At 39.4% G+C, this 18,828-nt stretch overlaps 1 protein-coding gene across 1 annotated transcript; it reads left to right on the forward strand.

Annotated features, from left to right (window-relative positions):
- Positions 1-7,734: 7,734 nt before the first annotated feature.
- Positions 7,735-18,519, forward strand: tob2 (transducer of ERBB2, 2). Its single transcript, NM_001016213.2, is given in 2 exon segments — positions 7,735-7,910; positions 15,925-18,519. A coding segment is annotated over 1 exon segment (897 nt). The 5' UTR covers positions 7,735-7,910; positions 15,925-15,929; the 3' UTR covers positions 16,827-18,519.
- The last annotated feature ends 309 nt before the right edge of the window (positions 18,520-18,828 follow it).

The raw sequence follows: 18,828 nt of genomic DNA on the forward strand, positions 1-18,828 counted from the left end.
GATCACCTATTAAATGTCCAGCACTGGATTTTTTTTAATAAAAATATATATTTTTTTTTCTAGTAGTAACTGATCTCATACCTGTATTTGCCACTACCATTTTAAAGGGGTGGTTCACCTTCAAGTTAACTTTTAGTATGTTAGAATGGCCAATTTTAAGCAACTTTTCAATTGGTCTTCATTATTATTTATAGTTTTATCATTATTTGCCGCCTTCTTTTGACTCTTTCTAGCTTTCAGATTGGGGATCACTGACCTATGCTCTGCTAGCCTACAATGTTGTTGTTACTTTTTATACCTTATTTTTCAACTTAGGTCCTCTCCTGTCCATATAATAGTCTCCCATACAAACCACTGGTTGCTAAGGTAATTTGGTTACTAGCAACCAGATAGCTGCTGAAATGCAAAACTGCAGAGCTGCTGAACAAAAAGTGAAATAACTAAAAAAAACTATATATAATGAAGACAAATGTCCTTGTTTCAAAAAAAAAAAAAAAAAAAAAAAACTTGCTCTGAGGATCCAGTCAGTACTAGTTTAAAATTGCTGTGTGGTTGTTGGCACATCACGATAAACTATTATCTTTTCAAACAACCTCCACCCATGCCTTTTCTTATGTTGATATGGCATAATCCCATATCAGCCCTTTTTAATTTAACAACAGATACTTCAACTGAGAATTCCTTAGCTATGTTGCCATTGGTGATGTTAGTTCCACAATGTGGGCAACTTCTTACTCCACCTTATGGTTTTTTATTGTGAGTGATGGCTGTAGGTAGACTGACAAAATGAATTAGGTCTGCTATTTCCAGTGTTCTTGTCTTGCTGTGAGTTGTGGCAGGTTTCTGTTGGCAGATCCAATAGCTATGTTTTTAAGCAAGTGATGCAACACACTGTCTGGACATAGGGGTTCTACTTGGGCAAACAATATATATATATATTTACTAAAAACAAGCTATTGCTGTAAAAGCCTGGTAGAATCCTAGTGACACTGGGTTTATGTGGTTTAAGAGCAATGACAAGAAGGGGTTAAATAATTAATCTGTGAGCTCTTGTGTGCACTGTGAAATGAGACACCCTCGAAATAGCTAGAAATCCGAGAGCAGAACATGGTCGTCCTTGAGATAAGACTGCCAGCAGCTGATCCTTCTCCTTGAGAAACAATACACCTGCCACAGCCCATACTGCAATACAATTCTACCAGGATCTCCAAGGTAGCTGGGAAAAAATATGTTGACGCACAAAAAAATGTAATTTACTTCACATCTCTCAACATACATTTCTCAAGTCAGCCAGATACCTATTATTAATAATGATTAGCATCGGGGCAGTAGCGACTCCCTTTCAAAGTGGCAACAAAAAGAGGCAGAAGCGCGCTTAGTTTTGTAAGTTACTTCTATCTGAAACTCTGCTACATTCATTTGGAAGGGGTGGATGGTGGGGCACGTCACTACTTATAGCATAAATTACATGTTACTTTAAGTTCTCTCATATTGCAGGGAACTGCTGTACCCCAGCAAGATTCTGGGGGTGCATAAAACATTATTTTGGAGAATGGTTAGCACTGAAAGAAGCAGTCACCCCAAACCCTAATCCTCACATGAGTGAATCCTATGAGTACTCTGTCTCCTTTCCCCACCCCCTCTCAAAAGGCTTGTGGTGATGTGTACACCTACCTGCATGTCGTTGCCCAAAATGGAGCCATGAATGAGGTGCTGGAAATTGTTTCCCCTTTAAATTATAACTAAGCTGTCATTGTGTAAGCCTTTTGTGTGCCCATGAGCTTAACATTATTCTTTGCTCTTTTGTTTTTTATAATCTCCTAAAAAATTGTTGGAATTGGTGTGGCCAATAACTATACCATATATCTATGCCAGCAGAAGTGTTGCTGTGTCGGAAAATGGTACTTGCAGTAATCTAAGTATTCGTACCCTGCCAAAAATGAATTGCTAATGCATTGTTCTTTGTTCTTTTCCTAGTATACAGTCAAAAATAGCTGTAGAATAGGGATTGTTTTCTGTATAGCCTGCTCTTTAAAGGAGAAGGAAAGGTAAAAACTAAGCTTTATCAGAAATATTTTATATACAGCCATAAGCACTCACAGAAGAAACACAGGATTCCTTGTCTTTTTTTTGTATACGCATGTTCTTCGGTATAGGACTTCTTCTCTCAGAAAAATCCTTCCTTCTTTCCCCTCCCATCAGAATGTGTGATCTATGCTACCAGCAACAGGAAGCTACAGAGACCAAGCTAAAATGGCAGCTGGTATCTTAAACAAACTGAAGGAACTTCTAGGGCTCTTTACTCGGGTGTGATAAAACTTTATGCAGAATAAATATATTGTTCTAGGTTGCACTAATGTGGCAAATCTATTGGCAGTGAAATGCCAAAATTAATTTCCTTCTCCTTTAAATATATAGAAATTGCCATTATATGTCTTAGAAGACTGATTTTATCTTTGTCTTACTTGGACAACTTTGTTACTGGTGCTGACCATAATAAGATTTTATCAGTATATCTTTATTATACATGTATATTCTGATATATTCTGTTTGTTTTTAGGCATGGTAAGCGATTTCTATTTTGGACAGCACTTGCCGAACGGCAGTTTTTAGTTACATCCTTGGCTAGTGTGAAGCTCCGCCGCTTTTGCTTTCTGAGCACTCCTTCTCTCTCCAACTATGACCTCAAAAAGGTGCCTACCGCATGTGTCTAATTTATTTTAATTGGAGCAGAGGCAGTGAGCATGCCCAGTAGGCACATATTTGAGATCTTCATAGCTGGAGAGAGATGGAGTGCTCAGAAACAAAAAAGGTGCAGAGCTTCACACTGGACAAGGAATTCAGTAAAAGAGCTGTAGTTTAGCTGCTTGTAAACAAAGTAAATCTGCATGCAGGGAGAAATGTATGTTATTCTAGGGTTGTTTAGAGTCATTTTAGGGGATTTTAAAATAAAAGGCTTACTTGTCCTTTAAACAAGGCTGCTGTATAGCCATGGAGGCAGAAAAAGAGAAAACAAACCGGTTAAGGAGCAGATAACATATATGCTCTATAGTGTGCAATGGTGTTTTGCAGAGCTTATGTTATCCTCTGTGTAACCTGTGCTATATAGTCCTATTTTAATTTGAATGCCTATCCCCATGGCTACACAGCAGCTTTGTTTATATAAACTACAGTAGGGTTTCTGAAGCGCAAACACAACTTTTACCAGTGCAGGGCAAAAGTGCATTATATTTTAATTACTTTAATACATCTTTTTTTTTTTGGTGTTAGTGTTCCTTTAAGCTTCTTTTAGTATGTTTGCTTAAGTAGAGTTGCCAGCTTTAGAAAGATTATGTTCCATCCACGCATGTGAAATATTTTATTTACATTTAAAAGGTATATCTGTTTGTCTAGAACCAACAGAAAATGTTTTTTATTTATTTATTTTTTTTTTTTTTTGCAACAGCCCTGTTTTATGGCTCATCGCATACATGGCAGTTTCCACTGCCAATGTCATGATAGTCAATGACAAGTTGTGCAGCCAGGTTCACATTTTTTTAAGGAGAGCTGTGTAGGGAGCTACGAATGCCACTTTGAGCTCTTTTTATCAGCACTTAAGTACTAAAACAACTTTATTTTTAACTTCTTATCTGCTATATGCTATGCAAATATGGCTCTGCAGCTCTGCTGGAAGTTGAATGGCAGCTCACGTGGCTATATAGTAGCATATTTATTTATATATATACATTTATCGCTTATGAAGCAAACACAAAATTGTTTCCAGTGCTGCAAGGTAACTTTGCATGGTACATTTTATTTAAAGTGATACTGACACTAAAAAAACTACTCTTCAAAATATGATTTTACATTAAAAGTTGCCAATAGGTCATGCTTATTATTTTCCACTGATAGTGCTGCTTTTGTAATTGTTACTTGAATTTCCTAAACCTGACTATTTTGACAATCTGTCAACCTGATAACCTGTTGGTTACAGTTTCTGATGCTAATGGACTGCGGCTGCACAAATATGGCAGCCCCTTCATAGAGGTAAATAGGGGAATCACATAGGTAATATAAAAGCATTGGGCAAATACATTTAAGGTATAATTGTAAACAGCATTCAAAGACAGTGTTATGATATATATATAAAATTAGGTATAATTTCTGGTGTCAGTATCTCTTTAAAGACATACAATAACCTTTAATTTATAGTGCTTTTAGCCCTGTAAGATAGAATGTATCTATGTGCATGTTAATCTGCCTTTTTGCCAGCAGATGTCGCCTGTGAATAATTAGCTATGTTTTTGGCAGACCAGTCAGACTCATTGAAATGACACCCACATTTTTACACTCTACTTGGTGTTTGTGTACAGCGATTTTTTTTTTTTTTTTACAGTACTTATGTTATCATCCTGTATTTATGTTACTTTAATACTGCTTATGGACTCCAAAGGGTCAGTCTTTGTAACTGTATTTCCTATATTTTAATACTGTTTATGGAACTCATAGGTTCAGTCTTTATATTGTATTTCTCTTATTTTACTACTGTCAATGAAATCCATAGGGTCATTTCTATTCTTCTAAGATGTTTTGAATTTTAAATGTGCTTGTATGTGAAAAAGGACAGTAACGCTGAAAAAATCATGGTATGGGCGGCACTGTCACCTTTATCCTCTTTATTGATCCACCTGCCTAATTAATATTTAAGCTGAGTTATGTTTTTTTAACACAAAAAAGATTAAATAAACAACGACCCACCCCCATTAGACTTGAAGAACTAAACTTTCATTTAAAGGTGTTTTTCTTACAGAGAGGCAAGTAAGGTTGTAGAAAACCCTGCAGGGGTGATGTTATAATAGCAGACCTAGAAATGCCTTTCAATCACAAGGAAAGCACATTTCATGGGCGGCGGGGGGGGGCTGCAAAATGTTAGGTGCAGAGAAAACTGCACTGGCCCAAGGAAAAACTACTCATTGCGGGAGCATGTTAATTACTTTTTTCCTGGCATCCTAAGCGCAGATTCTTATATGCACATGCACAGTACAGTAAAACTGGAAAATTTACTCTGTGTAAGCGCATTAACTAAAGCCCAAGTGCCAATGACTGCAAGGGTCCCCATTAACAGATGTATATGTTGTAGAAGGCTGATATCAGACGTGGCGTATTCTTGGCAAGCTGAAAAACGCTTGCCGAGAATACGCCCCGCTACTGTAAATGTGTCCTACTTGTGCCTGCACCCAAATGAATGAGATACGCTCGGGTGCAGGCACATGTAGCCGATATACGCATAAAAACACGCCACGTCTGACATCAGCCTTAACTCTGCACCTCAAAAAGGGTAAATTTGAAAAGATTGTGGACACTTTAAGAGATATATATGTAAGTGCTGGGGATCATTTGGAAGGGTTATCTATGTACCTATTATAAAATACAAATCACATTCCAAGCATGGCAAAAACACCCCTGTATGAAAGGCAATTATGGTGAGATCTAGGTGAACCTTATTTTTTTTTTTTTTTTTTTTATACCGGGATTGTGTCCCAGATATTTTATGACCCATGGAGACCAAATCATTATTACAATAAAAGTCGCTTATCTAAAATGCAGATGCATAATGTAATATCTAATGTACCAGGCAAATTCACAGTAGTTTAAAGGGATAAACCTAGCATGGCCAAACCATAACATTTTGCCCGTTGCTTCATTAGAAAGCACTACAATTAATAGCACTGAGCTGAGCTGTTTGAATACTTTTGTTGGAATTGTGCCCCGCTAATTTGTCTGCACAAAGTTTACTTTCAGGGCAATCTCCTGCATGGCTAAATCAGCTTTGTCACCCACATATTATTCTTGCTGACACTGTACCACGTCGACAACAGCTCAAAATCCGTTCATCAATAGAAGACTCGGTATAAAGAGCTCACTAACACGGGCACTTCTTAATAACAACGATCATCCATTCAGATGTGGGAATAGTGCTATGTTCACAGCCTTACAGAATAAAGGCAGAAATGCCGAACATTTACAAATATTTTTCTGGAAAATTATGTTCATATTACATTGACAGACTGCTAAAGATTCCGACTAGGCCTTGAAATTCTTCACGCCCACTAAAAGCAAAACTACAATTCCCATCGGCCACCGCCTCGTGTTTTTTTCCATAGTCCATTTACGTAGGTTGACGCACCACACACCTCTCCTTCCTATTGGTAAAAGCGTCAAGCCAATGGGCTGTTTACGATGGTCTGAGCTCGTCCAACGAGATTGCTGTTGCTAGCATACTATTTTATTTTTAGCTCTCGCTCTTCTGACCAGAACGGCATATTTGCTACTCGACGTTCCTGTGGAATCAGTCCGCTCACTACTAAAAGAACAAGTAGTCCCTGTGATGTCAATAGTAACCCTAACCTTTCCGCTTTTGGAGGAAAGCCTCAAGCGGAAGCATTAAAGTAAATGTTTCTAGTAGTCCGCTAAACGTTAAGGCGTTAAGCATTCCCGACATTTACCGATTTATTTTGCGTATCAAAGTATGTTTGATATGAGTTTTTTCGTACTCCAGTCAATCAGTGCGTCGTATCACTAATCAAACATAAGATACTTGATCGCAGCGATCCCATATTAAAGCTTTACATTGTGGTGGTGTCAGTGTATGTTATGGCATACTTTTTTTTTTTTTAGTAACTTTGGGTTATAGAAGGAGAGCAAGGCACTTGTATTCTGTATTTCTAGTCATGTGATCATTCTAATTTGCAGTTACTTTTAGCCATTTGCTTCTACCAACCTGATGGCAGCAGCATAGATACATTGCTTTTATATATATATGAAATGATTATGTAATGTTTACTAGATTATGTAAAAACGTGGGGGCACTTCTAGAATAACCTGCTATAAGGCCTGGTGTTACTACTTATCAACTGACCTTGAAACCACAGGGGCCCCACAGAGTGCCAGCACCTCCCAGCTTGAATGTTAGCAATGTGCAGTGTTTATATGTGTTTTTGATGTTTTTAAGAGCCCTGGTAACGTTCCCACAGGCAAGCCACTACCACAGCTGGACTGCAAATACAAGTGTATTAAGCCCAGGGTTGCCACATGATGTGGAAAAACACTGCTTTCCTATATTTTTATTTGTCTTCCCTTTTCATAACATAAAGTATCATTTTTACCAGATAGGTCGTTAAAATACTAATTACTTGTCAACCATAGACTTTTACAGTACTGCACAGTATTAATATATATATATATAGTATAACTGTATTTGATTCTCTCATATACACATTTGCCACCGTGTTCTTTTCATTTGCAGATTCGTGTCTGTAGATCAGGCCCAGCATTACCATATAGGCACCAGGGTGCTTACATATATTTATTATTCACAGACTAAACTGTAGGCACCTAGTGTTGCAATGTGGACGCTTACACTTAGCAATATTAAAGACCAGGGATAAATGTAACCTGGTCTGCTGTGTGCTACTTAATTTAAAAGATGACATTACGGACTCTTCTGATTGAGGCATTATCCCCCAAACGTTGCTGGCGTGTATAAACATTATAGTTATCAATGCCTAGAACGATATTTCGATTGGGTAAGTATGACAGCAAAGGGGTTAATGCAGCCTAGGCTTTGGAAATAAGTTCCGGCTCATCGTCTCTTCGAGCATCAGCAGCCTGGGTGTGTAAGTGCGGAATCCCTCCGCAGGGTTGCTAAGGGTGAAACTTTTCCCTTGACTTCCCTCACTTTGGGCCAGGAGGAGGGAGGTTGCTGGATCCCAACGGGCTCCGTGACCCCCAGTAAAATCACCCTAAAAAAAAGGGGGACCCCAGAAGATAAAAAGCAAAAGATATCCTAAGCGTACTCAGCACCTCCTCCTGCTGCTCCCAAAGCACAGCCATCCCAAGCGCCAGGATTCCGGAACCCAACTACCGACCAAGTAAGGATTCTAGGCTTAATATTGGTGCCTACCAGAAGGGCTTTGGTGGGGGTCTCGGCAGGGTGGGCTAGCTTACTGCTGCTGTGACTTGTTCCATTTCCCGTGAGGTACCCAGGCACAGGGAATTCTATTCACTGCAAAGAGGGTTTGGTAAAATCGGGCGAGCAGTGTGGCTGTACGGTCCTGTAAGCAGTGTTATTGGTATGGCTGGGCACACTGGGCTCTATATAGTGCTGCTCCTTCAGGAGAAATACACTCTCCGGCTAACTTTAACCATTTGCTCGGATTTGACACATATTTTATTACATCTATAGCTGCTAACTGTATTGCCATGTCTTACTGGCAAATGCATGAGCTCTGCCCTTGCCTACTGAAGCAAAGTGTGAGCAGGGTATTATTGAGTGGCAGTGTATATTCAGATGATTATTGGGGGTAGGATCACCAGATTATTATTGGGGGTAGGATCACCAGATGATTATTGGGGGTAGGATCACCAGATTATTATTGGGGGTAGGATCACCAGATTATTATTGGGGGTAGGCTCACCAGATGATTATTGGGGGTAGGCTCACCAGATGATTATTGGGGGTAGGCTCACCAGATGATTATTGGGGGTAGGCTCACCAGATGATTATTGGGGGTAGGCTCACCAGATGATTATTGGGGGTAGGCTCACCAGATGATTATTGGGGGTAGGCTCACCAGATGATTATTGGGGGTAGGCTCACCAGATTATTATTGGGGGAAGGATCACCAGATTATTATTGGGGGAAGGATCACCAGATTATTGGGAATCTACAGGGGCAGACACTTGAGAGAGCATCTGGGCTGAATGGGAATGAGGGGCTGTGAGATGTAGTGAGTCCTGTTGGCAGAACTTTGTGTCCCAGTCATTTGGATACGCTAATTAAGGGAGAACAATGATTTCAGGGAAACAAATGGTGACAGGGCCCTGCTCCTGGGAGCTTGTATTTCAGCAGCTTGGAACAGCCATGATAGGGCAGGGGGCAGATCCCAGCTGTCAGGGTGTCTGTAGGATATTCAGTCCTTACCCCTGGTTTGATATATCTCAGTTAGCAGGCTCTCTGTAAAATCAGTCATATGTGCCTTCTGTACTTTGATCCATATTCCCCATCATTGCGTTGTTTGTGTGCTTCCATATGTTCATGGCTGCATGAGTCTAAGAAGCATTATGGTCCTACTGAATTTGGTGCTTGACCAGATTTTTTTTTTTTTATTCCCTGATTTTTTTGGGTTGTGTTTCTTGTTAAATAGGTGGCAGTGAGGTTATTGATACATTGGCTGTCTGTGAATAACTGTACTGTTAATAATTCCTTCCTTAGAGTATAATTAGAGTTAAGGAGTGACTAAAGGTGGCCATACACGGGCCGACTATAGCTGCCGATATCGGTCCCTTGGACCGATTCGGCAGCTAATCGGCCCGTGTATGGGGAGAGCAGAGCGGCCTGGCCGACCGATATCTGGCCTGAAATTGGCCAGATCTCGATCGGCCAGGTTAGAAAATCTGGTCGGATCGGGGACCACATCGGCTCGTTGATGCGGTCCCCGATCCGACTGCCCCATTGCCGCCCACATAATCCGATCGTTTGGCCCCAGGGCCAAACGATCGAATTATTATTTTTTTTACCTAAATGGTCCCCGATATCGCCCACCCGTAGGTGGGGATATCGGGGGAAGATCCGCTCGCTTGGCGACATCGCCAAGCGAGCGGATCTGCTCGTGTATGGCAGCTCTTCGTCTTTTTTTATATCATATGTTTCTAAAAGAAGTTTGTGCATTTGGCATAAAGTCGACCCATCTGCCAATTGTTTCTAGTTAGGACTGGTAACCTAACAGTGGTGTGTGCCATAACACAACTATATGCAGTTGTTGGATGCTAGCGAGGGCAGAATTTCATTATCTATGGATTGTCCCTACTACAGACTCAGCTATAACAACAATTCTAATCCCACGGCTAAAATGTAATATGGCTGCTGACTGTGGAACAGCTGGTGTATCCCTCCCCCAAGCTGACTCTCGTTCTGTTGCTTGTAGAGGCCTACGCAGCTACTGTTGGTAAATCCTCATCCCGACATTTCCTAATCCCGTTCCTGCTGTGTTTGCTTCCCTTCTTATAAAAGAGAGAGCTTTCTAACTTTCCGCCAGAGCACTTTTTTTGCACCACATTTTATTTCCAGGGTTGATGTTTAAATTGCTCAATCCAAGATCACCTCATGCTTGTCACTCTGGGTTAAAAGTAATCCTTCCCCTCTCGCTAGACTGCCTAGTTTAAGATGTTGTATTACAGCCCCCTTTAGCCACATTCAGCTCAAAATCCCATTTCACAGCAAATGCAATTTAGTCTTGCTTTTAATAGGTTGTTTGGTCATAGGGTATAAAACCTGGATCAGTGTAGACTGCTGCTTATCTTACACCTCGGCATAGCCTGTGAATATCTAGCTTGCAGCCTCCAGCTGTTTGCTTGGGCAGCCTGTGTCCCTCCAGGTTTTATTGACCGAAAACCTGAAGATGTCTGGTATTTCCGAGATATAGTGAACATGGTCTGGAGGTGTGTAGTTTGCCTACCTTTATGTTAAATTAGAATTGTCAGATCGGAAAATCGGAAAATGTTCACTCGGCGTTATTAATAATTGGAACATTGCAATTCGACATTTTAGCTCTGAAAACACAACCCAGAAGTTGATACACATTTGAGAAACCTGGGCCGGAGGTAAGGAAGAAATGAGGAGGCCAGGGCCCCTATATCAGTGGGGAGATACCTACATAAAGGATATCCAGCCGCCCTGCTGCCGTTAATCCCAGGATCCCCCAGTCAGCCTTTGACTGTCAGTGGGTTGTCACAGGGCTGCAGTTCAACAGAACCTGCAAGACCCGTAGATTGGTCATTCTGATGGCTATATACTGAATGTATTTCTACACACTTCTACTCCCTTTCTGTCATACCCCATAATCTGCCTCTGAACTGGGCAAATGACGTTTAGCAGACTGTAGGTCCCTTACTTATGGAAGGATTTGCATTTCACAAGTTGGATTGTAAACACTGATTGCTTATTGTGTACTATAAGTATGCACACACAACATAATAATTAGAACAATGCCATTTGGCTCCTCTGTATATTTTGCTATACAAATTAAAAATGTCAGTGACTAAAAAATAAGGCATTGACATTTTTTACTGATGTTTTTTTCCCTATATATAATCCTTGTGTTCTGTCGGTCCTGTGTCTGTTACAGTAACCACTCAATTTTTAGCCTCTATTTTTGTACTAAGTCTTATGAAGGGGAAAATAAATGTGATCCTTGAAATTGAGAATGCAGATGACAAGGTTGTTGGCCTCCTCCCTATAACCTTGTTTAATATGTAAACAGGCATTTAATGTCAGCTGCGCTAGCCCTTTAAATGTGGGAAGCAGCCAAGCCGTTCAGGTAGATTTGTCCTCTGTCCCATCCCCAAGCAACACCCTTCTGCATATTTTGTTCTGGAGCCAGAATATGGCATGGAAGGTGTTAATGTTGAAAGGACGCGAGCTTCTAAACTGCACTATATAATGAATCCAGCTCTAGTTTTCTGAGGAAAACACAAAATCATTGAACAGTGTTGCACTCTGTGCCATTTTGTAATATATTATTTAAAGTATGAATGAGGCATTGTGTTTGGCGAATAATCCACTGAAAATAAATTTTCAAAAATCTATATTCCATGATTTGGCACTGCTATAGTGAATATTAATAAAGGATAGGCATATTGTGAAGCACTGTGTGTAAGGGCAGTGAAGGACAAGAAACATAATGAGATTAGAGACAGCAAGGACCCTGCTCCCAGTGGCTGAACGTCATATAGGAGCTGTTGTGCTCCTGGCAGAGGGACATTACTTACTGTAAAACTCCATTCTTTCTGTGAATGTTGCTGTTATATAATGGTTACAAAATTCAGCCAACATTGCTTTATAGCCTGCCCATTTATTTGACGGTTAAATACTTTTCTAGGTTAATCAACATTAGAATTTTTCGGAACAGTCTTGAATGAGTTTAAATCAGAATAAAACTACAACTCACAGAATACTTCAACCCCTGGAGTGGAACTTGCTGCTTATTAATTTTAGTGAATGCATATTTATATTGTGCATTCCATGAATAGTCCAAAGAACACCACACCCTGTATGGATCTTGCACAACTTCTACTAAGATCTTCATTTGGAATTTTCATATGTGAACACCACCTTGCACCTACAGGCCTTTAAAGACACTTGCACACATTGGACTCAACTAATCTGGAGTGTCCAGCTCTAAACCCAACAGGCAGGTGTCCCTACATAGGATCTGTATGAACCTCAGCTTATGCTGTTTTTTCAGTTTACTATAACCTGCAGTGCACATATGCAGTATGTATGTAATACCCACTATATGGAAGAAGTTGGAAGGCATTATTTAAATATGGCCATGCCCAGGATTGGTATCAGAGAAGTTAATGATTGTCTCTGTAGTTATGGCATGGATGATAGATAGAAAAACACCAGTCCCCTCAATAAGAAACTTCAAGGGGGATTACTTTTTTTTTTATTTCACCAATAAAAGAAAAGTGTATTGTTTTAGACCCTGCAGTACTCTGATGTTTTCACCTGAGGAGATCTTTTGAGTGGGCACATATTCTATTTGTCTGTGTGAGCTATAACAATAATCATTCTTATGAACTTCTCAATTGCAGCAGTTTTTTCTTTTGCAATGAATTTCTCAAGAAAAAGGCTCTCCAAGTGCCATAACCCTGAATGCCAAGCCCTGGTCTATCTTCCCATATCTAATCCATTTAGTCCAGTATGCCCTGAACTATAGAAGTCATCATCATATTGTGCAGGTGTAACTTTGTTCAGAGCCTCAGTTCTGTTTGTGTGGCTTGCTTGGGCCTATCTACATTGATACTGCGATATCAGCAAAAATGTAGGTGTAAACCAGTCTGTGTGTGCCATCTGAGCTCACACCCCCTGAGCCTATCCCTACCTCTGATTTATAGGCTAAGTAAGATAGTTAGCCTGCATCTTTCTGCACCGCACCCTCATGTAATACTTACTTGTCCTAAGCAGTTGGTTTCTACACACCAGAGAGAGAATGGTGTTTTATAGTAGTGGAATCGCTGAATCACATTGGGCACCACCTAGAATTCCCCGGTGAGTCCAGGATGATTTGCAACTTGCCTATTTTGTATTATTTAGATTTAAGAGATTGTGTGGCATTTTTTTTTTTTTTAAAAATCGCTTTGTAACTCCTTTCACAGATCCTAATTGGGACAGGTGACAATATAAAGCCACACCAAAGAGGAAGCTATAATGATAGGAGATTTTATAGGACCTTTTTAGCATTTCTTAGAGTTGTTAAATGATGCAGTTTTATAGTATTGAAGATTACCACCCTCTTCTTATTAAGGAATACTGCCTTCTCAAAACAAATTGTTCCTCCTTCCAAGACCTACCAGGAATTTAGATTGTCTGCAGTTTTTTTTTTGTTTAAAGGCACATTCCAGTTACTTGGAGGCATTGGTCTCTAAATTGTGGGTCTAGCCAAGAAGCATTGCATTAGAAGCCAAACGTCAAAGGTAGTGAATATGACATCTGAATGTTAAAGGGGCCCTAACACTCCAAATTTCCACCTTTTAATTTGCCTCTTCAGATACCATTTGGAACAATATGTAGTCATCTCATACCTTTTACCTTCAGTATGTGCTGTAAAGTGAGGTTCTTGAACTCAAAATCCTACTTTATGATATGTGGTGCCAGGGTCAGCTAAAGTTACTTGCCAACTCATTGGCTGTATATTCATTCTCTTGCCTTTCCTTCCCTCAGCTTTCATGGTACTTGTATGTGTGGGATTCTAAATAGTGTGTCTCTGCCATTGCAAGTGTTATTTAGCTGGGGCCGCAGATGTTTTTTTTTTTTTTTTTTTTTTTTTTAAGGTGGATCCACCTGGAATATCCACCATTGCCATCTGCCTGCTGCAGAGACTTCTGTCCAGGTTTCAGCATGCCTTTACTGGCATATGATGTACTGTGAAACCTCAGTTTTTACATTGCCTGTTTTTCCCTCATTTTACCCAATTTTTGTGGTTTCACCAATGTGTAATGCATAGTCTAGTTCCCGGTTTTACATTTTCCTGGAATTTACATCATTTTTTTTCTGGTACCCTAAAAAATATAAAATAGGGGTTCTACTGTAGTAAAGTAACTAGGATGCTAGGTAGCAGGAATGGGATTCATTACACATCATTGTGAAGAGTGTGCACACTGACTGAGCAACCCCTTGAAAGCTTAGCCGATATTTGTGCGAGTTGGCTGTGCGCTTTGATTGCCAAATAGCACTAATCCATCCCACCGGTGAGCCCTTTCATCATTTGGTTCACTCAGCAGAATTGTGAGGAAGAGCAGCCTGTGCATTTTCAAGTAATTGCGCGTCTAAGTGAAAATTTATTCAGGTTGTGGGTCTACCTGAGCAGACCTTCGCAGGTCTAATTTGCACATGTAAATTAGGATTCAGTTCAGTATTCGTTCAAATCATTCACAAAGAATTCAGGGCTTGGTTAAACCCAAAAATAATGCATTTGGTGCATCCCTAGTCTCTAATATAAGAGACTGGAATATACATACTATAACACAGTGTGATTAAAAACTATTGTACTTTCTGAAAATTGTGATGGGCTCCTAAAACTAAGCTGCTGGTTGGTACACATTTTCTTAATGTGTACAATCAAATCAAATGTCATAATTGGATCTATTTTTTTGTATTTCTTGGTTCTCCCTTGCAGTTTAGTAGGGACCCACATGAGGATCAGTTAATTAATGTGCAAAGGAATTAATTCAATGACTTTCCTGTTCCAGTCCTGAAACCTGTTAAATCCTAAATTAAACATTTGTGTTATTGCTTTTATTGCAAAATGGATTAATTGCTATTTGTTGTTTTAGGCTTCTTTTATTTCCCAATACACACACACACATACACACACACACATACACACACACACATACACACACACACATACACACACACACACACACACACACTAAGGGGCACATTTACTAACCCACGAACGGGCTGAATGCGTCCGATTGCGTTTTTTTCGTAATGATCGGTATTTTGCGATTTTTTTCGTAAAATTATCGCGACTTTTTCGTTACCAATACGATTTTTGCGAAAAAACGCGAGTTTTTCGTAGCCATTCCGAAAGATGCGATTTTTTCGTAGCGTTAAAACTTGCGCAAAAAGTTGAGATTTTTTCGTAATGTTAAAACTTTGCGCGAAACGTCGCGCCTTTTAAGTTTTAACGCTACGAAAAAAGCGCAACTTTTCACGCAAGTTTTAATGCTACGAAAAAAGCGCAACTTTCGGAATGGCTACGAAAAACTCGCGTTTTTTCGCGTAAATCGTATTGGTAACGAAAAAGTCGCGATAATTTCCGAAAAGTCGTAAAGACGCCGAAAAAATCGCAAAAATACGAAAAAGTCGCAAAATGTTCGTTTTCCAATCGGAATTCTTCCAATTTGGTCGGAATTCGTGTCTTAGTAAATCAGCCCCTTAGATTTAAGACCTAAAATGACTCTCTCCATGCTGCATATATCTAGATGTTAATAAGGAGTCTTCTGGAATTTCTCACTACCCTCCAAAATTCCATAACAAATCTACTTTGCTTCCAAATAGTTTCACTGCAGCTGTTTCACAAAACAGCTAGTCTGAACAGTTTACTCCGTTTTGTGTGCTAGACTTTTCCTTTGGATATTCTACGTTTTCACTGTTACTAAGTATTGCTTGTCTACATGGCTCCTAATTTTGGACTGCCCCTCCAAAGGCCCACCAGAAAAACTAGCTTCCAGGAGCTTCCCCCACAGAAACATTAGATGTAATAGAGGAGAGGCCAGTACAGCGCTGCTACTAAATGTCTTTATAAGTAGGACTTGGGATTCTTATATCTTGGCTGTCGTTTGTGATAATTGTATGTTTGCTTTATTTTCTAGAGAATATGCATCTGGAGATTAAAGTTGCCCTGAATTTCATTATTTCCTACTTGTATAATAAACTTCCAAGAAGAAGAGCTGACCTGTTTGGAGAGGAGTTAGAAAGGCTTTTAAAGGGCAAATATGAGGGGCACTGGTACCCAGAGAAACCACTGAAAGGTTCTGGGTATCGATGTGTTCACATTGGAGAGACTGTTGATCCAGTTGTGGAGCAGGCTGCTCGAAGGAGTGGATTAGATATAGATGATGTACGTGCAAATGTTCCAGAAGAATTGAGTGTGTGGATTGACCCATTTGAAGTGTCTTATCAGATTGGAGAAAAGGGATCAGTGAAGGTGTTGTATCTTGAAGATGTGGAAAACAGCACTGAGTTGGACAAAGAAATAAAGAGTAGTTTCAACCCCGAGGCACAGGCATTCATCCCGATCACTAACCAGGAAACCTCTTTATCTAATTCTCCATCTCCGTCATTTGGTCAATCCCCAAGCCCCACATTTATTCCCCGGGCCTCCCAGCCAATGACCTTTACAACAGCAACCTTTGCAGCCACCAAGTTTGGCTCAACTAAGATGAAGAAAGGAGGTCAGCGCATGGCACGTTCCCCAACTAATAACCTGGTGAAACATAAAGGTCTTTCTCTGTCGATGCATTCGCTAAACTTTAGCCCAGCCCAGGGGGCTCCATCTCAGCTGTCTCCCAATGCCAAGGAGTTTGTTTTTAGTGGTGCTCCTGGGCTCTTTTATGATGGCGACAACCAGAGCCTTCCAAGCCCAGGGCCATTTGCCACTCCCTTTGCCAGTGGGAGCAGCCTTTTTGCTGAGAAATCTCCTTTTGTTGAAGGGTTAAACTTCAACCTTCCTTACTCAAGCCAACCTTTCCAGCCTGTTGTCCTGGCTAATTAAGCTCATTGAAGAATTACTTTTTTCGCCACTTTTTTTTTTTTTTTTTTCTTTTACAAAAAAAAATAGAATTAAAATGGAAAATAAAACATACAAATATTTACTGGGAGACAAAACCTTGGGTTGCTTTGCTACTGAACACTTGTGAAGTCCACACCTTATTACAAAGATACACAGAGGAAGAAAAATAGAGGTATTAGATGGCTAGCAAGTACATTTTCTTTCCCAGTTGTATACAACCCCCCCCCCCCCCCCCCCCCATTCAGTGTCCAAAAACCAAACTTTCTAAAGGAACTCATTCCAGTTCTGAGCAGTCATATCTGCAGGATGGTGCCTGTAACTTTGCTATGTCGGTAGCTGAGTGCAGCAACTGGTACAAAATCGCACAGCTTGGAACAACCTCACAATCTTGCAGGATCCAGTTGAGTCATACTTGAAGAACATTTCCCCTCAGCAGTTGTTTCTGTACTGGTGAACCTGAACCTCTCTCCAGGATTTTTTTTTTTTTTTTAAGTCCCACCCTTTTATGCTGCCTTTGTCACAGTTATGCATTATTTTCTTCCACTGATTTTATCCATTATTTTTTTCAATCACATGTACCATATTTAAAGTCTGTAGCCCAATATAACCCCCCCTGACGCCACTTAACGATGGTCTTTGTGCACACCACATTTCCCCACCCTTTCCTACTGGAATTCATTCTTACCATTACATGGGCTTTCTATACTCCATGTTTTTGACAAAAACCATACAACTACAACAAAAATTCTATATACAGCACCAGAGAAGTGTTCATTCTGACAGCATCACTCAAATATGCAAATGGGGATATAGTTTTTTTTTTTTTTTAGTGTTTACAACAGTTTTATATTTTTATTTATTTTTGCCCAAAACAATTCAAGTCAAAAGTCAGCATTCAGTTGTGTAATGCATTGGAAGCCAGATATTTAACAAAGCAAAGGAACGTTTGATCTCGTATATTACAAAATTTACATTTCACAGTATATTTTTTATAGAAAGGCTAACATACAAGAGCACTATCTTAAAAGTGTTGTGTATATACTAATTCAAATGTCTGAACCCCTAATGTGCTCTTCAGAGTGGCACAGATTTGTAGCATGCAGGTTAGACTGTATGAAGGTATGCATGCAAAGGACAAGTTAGTCTTACAGATATTCAGCTGGTTGCTGTATATATTAATATATATATATATTATTTTTTTTAAATACAGAAACACTCTTGTCTAATACCTTGACTGTTTTCAGTAACACATTGAAAAAATTAGAAGTCACAATTACCAGCACTTTTTAAGTTGGGTTTAAAAGCGGAAATATCCATTGTTCTGCATGGCAGTATTAAAAAGCCCATCTTTTCTCAAATTGACAACATTACTGGAATGATGATGTGAACATTGTGAGACTGCTTTCCCCATCTCTATTCCTGCCACAGCAAAGGCGTATTTATGTGAAACATTAGATTTATGTTAAAAAGGCCCATCAGGGCCAAAGTGATGGCATCAGAGAAGATAATATATTAACAATTGTTTTATATAATAACTATATTTTTTAAAGTTTGTAAATCCATTTTTAATTTATTTTTTTCTAAGAAATGATTTTTGAATAAGCCTTGCAAGGATCAATAATCAAATTATATATCTTAAAAAAAAAAAAATTACAAAAAAATACAAAAAAAAAAATTTAAAAAACAAACTTTATAAATAAATAAAAAAAAATGTAGCCTCTTCTTGAAAGTGAATAATTTGTAAACTCCAGCTTTCAGGGTCTGCACGTGGATTCTTCTGAAATTCAAGGCAGATGTCCATGTTGGGTTTCAAAACTATGTGCTTAATATTTAGACACCTAAAGGTCCTTTAAAAAAAAAAATGCATCAGACGAGACACTGTATTTCCGAAGCTGTGACCGTACTGTTTACTTTGTAGGCACAACTGAGGTTATTTCTTTTGTGAATTAAAGTATTTTATGTAAAAATGAAATGGGCCGTTAAT

This window comes from Xenopus tropicalis, chromosome 4, assembly GCF_000004195.4.
Source record: "Xenopus tropicalis strain Nigerian chromosome 4, UCB_Xtro_10.0, whole genome shotgun sequence".
In the NCBI taxonomy this organism is placed as follows: Eukaryota; Metazoa; Chordata; class Amphibia; order Anura; family Pipidae; genus Xenopus; species Xenopus tropicalis.